This window comes from Chaetura pelagica, unplaced genomic scaffold (assembly GCF_000747805.2).
Source record: "Chaetura pelagica isolate M959 unplaced genomic scaffold, ChaPel_1.0 scaffold592, whole genome shotgun sequence".
NCBI classification, from domain to species: domain Eukaryota; kingdom Metazoa; phylum Chordata; class Aves; order Apodiformes; family Apodidae; genus Chaetura; species Chaetura pelagica.
The window spans coordinates 222,389-227,565 of NW_009952450.1; the positions used below are offsets into that span (position 1 = coordinate 222,389).

Consider the following 5,177-nt stretch of genomic DNA (forward strand, 5'->3'; position numbering starts at 1 on the left):
TTCCTGTGCCCCCCCATCCCCGGTCCGGGGTTTGGCAGGACCTGCTGCTGCTGCAGATGGAGCTCGGGGGGGAAATCCCCCCCTGACACCCACCCCAGCCCCTGGGGTGTCCCCTGGGGTGATGCCACCCCTGTCCTTGAGATGTTCTTAGTGTCCCCAGGACATGGCAAGGGGGAGAGGGTCCCCTTGGTGATGGTGACATTGCCACCCTGCTCCCCACCCAGGGCTGGGTCCCTACAAACCCAGCTGGGGCATCAGCTGCTTCATGATTTGCCTTCAAAAAAAGCCTCCAAAGGTTATTTTATTTGGGGAGTTCCTGAGCCCTTTTCCTTCACCCCAGCCCCTCAGTGGGGACAGGGACAGGGACACACCTCCCTGAGCTGTGCTGGCAGCAAAGGACACTGTCCCATCCCCAGGAGACTCAGTCCCAGGAGCCTTTTTTCCCCCTGATTGTTGCTTATTGAGGTTATTTTCACTCCCCTGCAGCTGCCAATGGAGCAGTGATTGGGAACTGGCAGCATCTCCCTGGATTATTTTGGGGAGGTGACAGGCCAGGCTGTCCCCTCAGGCTGCTGGGGGGAGGTGTTTTGTCCCCCCCCTGGGCTGGATCCCTCTTGGAGGTGCCATCACCACATCAGCTGCCTGAACAACCTGAGTCATCTCCTCCATCCTGGGGAGGGGGATCTGGGCTGGGAAGTGGTTCCCAGCTGGAGCTGCCCAAGTTCTGAGCAGCTGGGGGAGAGAGGAAGGGATGGGGAATTGGTGGGAAGGGGAAGCCTGGGCCCTCCAAGGGGCTGGGGGGGGGTGGGTCCTGGGCAGGGAGAGGGTGGCTGGAGGTTGGGATGTGGGGACTGTGTGTCCTGGTGTCTGTGGCTGGTTGTGCCATGGGGACCAAGCCTCCTGTGCCCAATGCTGACCTGCTGGAGGGGTGAGGTGTCCATGGCCGTGTGAGCAGACACATCTATCACCCTCCCAAGGCCCAGGCAGCAGTTTCCCAGCCCCATCCCTCCTCCAGCCCTTTGCCAACAGCAGGGACTTTGCTTTGCTTTACTTCCCAGCCAGACCAACCCAGATGCCACCTGCCCCATCTTGCCCCAGTGCCCTCAGTGCCACCTGGGGAGGGCAGCCCCCTCTCCACCCAAAGGGACCCAGATGGTGACCACCCTGTGCCATATATTTCCCCAAGCAAGGCCACCTGCTTCCCACCCCCCTGCTGGAAGAGATGCTGAGCTGGGGGGGGAAAGAACCAACTGCTGGCTGTGCTGGGAGCCTCTGGAGAGCAGGGGGATGGGGTGGGGTGGGATGGGATGGGATGGGGTGGGGTGGGATGGGGTGGGATGGCACAGGTCTGCTCTATGCTGTCCAGCACTTGCACTGGTGGCTCTGGTTGCCATGGTCAACTGGACTGGGAAGTGGGTAAATGGTGGCACTGTGTGCTCCAAGGGAAGAGAGTGGGTGTTATACAGGGAAAAGGGGTGGGAATGCCAGTGAAGGATGAGCTAGGGAGGTCCTCGGGGGGTGCTGGCACCCCTGTTGTGCTCTTAACTAATCCAGCCACGTCCCAGCTGAGGTGGCTCAAATTAGCAGTCAAATCCCAACCTTCTTGAAGGAAACCCCCAGAGCTGTGAGGGCCCAGCTTGGCAGCACCACCGAGGCCCCAGTGGGGTGCTGGGCACCCCTGAAGGGGTGTTTGGTCACCCCAAAGATGAGCTGTGGCTCCACAGAGCTGGGCTGGGGCTGGGTGAGGGCAGGGCAGGAGGAAGAGGAGCAGCTCCTGGGGCAGGTTTCCCTCCTCCAGCCCCACCAGCCTGCAAAACCAGCAACATCCCTGTGAAGGTGATTTTTTTTCTTCTCTCTCTCCCCTCTCTCCATCTTCTTTCTTCTCCTGAAAGGCAAAAAAACACCCCACAAATCCCCTCCTGCAACTCACAGATGAGCAGGATCTTCCTCCCACTCTTCCTCCCCAAAACGGTCACAGCCCAGCACGAAGCTGGGGACAGACTCAGCTCCATGTCACCCTTCAGCCACATCCCTGTCCCTTTCCCACACACCACAGCCTCAGGAAGACACTTCCAGGACAATTTACTCCCTGATTATCATCCGGGGGGTGTTTTTTTCACTGGAGAAGCCTTTTAGGGCTGCAAAACCCCAGGTCTCAGCTGGTCTGTTCCCAGGGAGCCACTGGGAAGTTAAGAAAGCTAAGGAAAAATGGAAAACTGGGGATTTAATGATTGGAACAGCTCTTCTTCCCCATCTCTCTGTCTGCCCAACTAAATATAGAGTTATATTTTCTAACCCCAAGGTGCCAGCCCTCCTGCTCCAAGGGGGGTGAAGCAGCTCTGAGCCAACCACAAGTAATTAAAAGCAATATTAAACGAGCGAGGCCTAATGAAACCCTTGGGCTGGAGGAAACACTCTGCCCACAGGAGGTGTTTCTTGATGGAGAGGAAAAAAAAGGCTGAAAAAAGATCTTTTTTCTCGTTTGGTTTCTTTTCCCCTCCCTCCCCCAAAGTTCTGGGGTGTGTTTGGGGTGTAAATCCTTTCTTGCTCCCTGACGGATGCAGAGCCAGTGTTGGCTTAGCTCAAATGCTGCTGATCCAAGGGATTCTTTTTTGGGGGGGGTGTTTTTTGGGGTTTTAACTCACCCCTCCTGTGCATCTCCCGTGGTGTGGAAAGGTGGGCACAGTCCCTGGGGGCTGGGGACCCTCCTGTGCCCATGGAGGCAGCACCACCCAGGTTGATGCTGCTGCAGGGAGGCAGCACTTCCAGGTGTTGCCCCAACCTGCTTCCCAACCCCAGGATGGGTTCTTTTTTTTTGCCTTTTCCTAATGGAGAGCCCCATCCTCCTCCCACCCACAAAAAGCTACCAGCAAGAGGAAGAACACCACTAATGACTGTGCTCATTAATGACTTGCAATGACTTCCTGGGCTAAGTGCTCCCATTTCCCCTCCCTCTCCTCCTTCACCCAACACCCAGCCCTGGTGACCTTGGGACCCGTGGCTGCCAAGGGGCCATTTTTAATTTGCTGTAGCCCAGGTACCTGAGGAGCAAAGCAATTTTTTTCCCTCTTTCCTTGTGCTTCTACCTCCCTGGTCTCCAGGCACAGCCGGGATGACTCACGGCAGCAGCACAGGAGGGCAGGAGCTCAGGTTCCTTCCCCAGGGCTCCACAGATCTCATCAGCAGGAGTTTTTATGTTCAGACAGCAGCATCCCTGCCCCAAGGAAAGGATGTGTTTACCTGCAGACAGCACGTTTATCCCCTCGGTGGAAGGGACACCTCATGGTGGAGGTGGATCCTGGATCAGGGTGACTCAGCAAGCGAAGGAGCCAACAAGCATCAGGGGCTCAGGGGTGATCCCAGAGGGGGAGGGTGGGAAGGGACCTCTGGAGATCATCCAGTCCAACCCCTGCCAGAGCAGGATCCCTCAGAGCAGATCCCACACGAACATGAGCAGGCTGGAATGTCTCCAGGGATGGAGACTTCACAGCCTCCCTGGGCAGCCTGGCCCAGGGCTCTGGTACCTTCACAGCCAAGAAGTATTTTCTCTGATTCAGGTTCAACCTCCTGTGCTCCAGTTTGTCCCATTGCCCCTTGTCCTGTCACTGGACACCCCTGAGCAGAGTCTGGCCCATCCTCCTGCCACCCCCTGTAGCTATTGACCAGCACTGATCAGATCCCCCCTCAGCCTCCTCCTCTCCAGCTGAGCAGCCCCAGCTCTCCCAGCCTTTCCTCACAGGCAGATGCTCCAGCCCCTCAGTATCTCAGTGGCCCGTTCTGGACTCTCTCCAGCAGCTCTTTGACCTTCCTGAAGAGGGAATCCCAGAACTGGTCCCAGTTCTCCAGGTGTGGCCTCACCAGGGCAGGTCAGAGGGGCAGGAGAAGCTCCCTGACCTGCTGGCCACGCTCTTCTTGACACCCCCCAGGAGGCCACTGGCCTTCTTGGCTGGCTCCTGGTGAGCCAGAGGTGCCACCCATGTCCCCAGCACAAAGTTGGTGCCCTCACCTTGATTTCTTCTCATTTCTGGCTGTATTTCTGCTTGCTCCAGACTGGAGCAGCTCCCTCCCCAGCACCTCCCCAGTCCCAGCGCCGGTTCCCATTAACTCCCTAATTGCCCTTCGTGCCTGGCCAGGCTGCTGGAGCAGAGCACAATTAATTAACATTTGCTTCCCTGACGGTTGCTGACCCTGCCAGACCCAGGAGTAAATTGGCTGCTGTGGGTAATGGGTTTGCTGGGAGAGACTGGAGGCGGCGGCAGCTCCTGGGTAATCACCTCAGTCCAGCTATTTATATAGTTCCCTTTTGAAAGACAAGGCAGCTTGTTGGAAAAATGTGGCCTTGGGTGCCAGCTGCTCTGGGCTTCCAGGCTCATGGGGGACCTTGGCAAAAAAAAGGAGGGACAAATATGGGTTTGGGAAGGGAGGCAGCAGAGCTGGGATGTGGCTCCGTCCTGCCAGGATGGGGCAGGTTTTGTTCTGTCACCAGCCAGGAGGGGTGTGTGGGGCAGGGGGACAACAGGTAAAACAAGGGGAAAAAAGGCTCTGGGGTAGCAAATCAGTTTAAAAAAAACCAACAAAAAGCTGCAGAGAAGTTAAAAAATCACGTGCTGAGATGATTTCTCTTCTGCAGCTCCAGGAGGCTGAGGGGGTGGGAGGTGAGTCTTGAGCATCCAACTGATGTTTGGTCTCTCCCACCACCCAAACCTGCCCCAAACTGGGCTCATTCTGAGCCCAAACCTCTCCTGCTTCCCCAGCCCTCCCCTCAAGCTGCTCAAGACACTTCATTAGAACCCTGAAGATTCATCTCCTGCTCCTCATTGCCAAGTGCCCGAGAGCTCCTGGCAGGGAGAGAGAGAAGTGTCAGGCAGAAAAAAAAAGCCAACGTGGTTTGGTTGGGTTGGGTTTATTTTTTTCCCTTCCCCTGTAATATTTAGGTCAACTTCCTGATGTGGGAATTCATGTGGTCTGGGGGGAGAAGGCGTTTTAGAACAATTCTTGGGGTGTTTTCCCTCCATTCTTGGCCCTGGGAGGGAAGAGCTTGGGGAGGCTCCAGTGAAATGTCAAGAAAGGCTGATTGGGGTTTTTTTTGGAGGGGTTTTTAAGCTTTTAAAGAGGGGGGGGGTTGCTCAGTTCCTTCCCTGCCTGTTCAGCTCATGCTGAAACCCCACCCCACCCCC

The 5,177-nt window shown here is 56.5% G+C and overlaps 1 protein-coding gene across 1 annotated transcript in view; it reads right to left on the bottom strand.

Moving 5' to 3' along the window:
• The window catches only part of OPRD1 (opioid receptor, delta 1), a 17,891-nt gene extending 13,869 nt beyond the window's left edge, over positions 1-4,022 (bottom strand). Inside the window, exon 1 of the mRNA XM_010008556.1 lies at positions 3,895-4,022. Within this exon, the coding sequence (XP_010006858.1) occupies positions 3,895-4,022 (128 nt within the window). The remainder of the gene's footprint in view (positions 1-3,894) is intronic.
• Between the last annotated feature and the right edge of the window lie 1,155 nt (positions 4,023-5,177).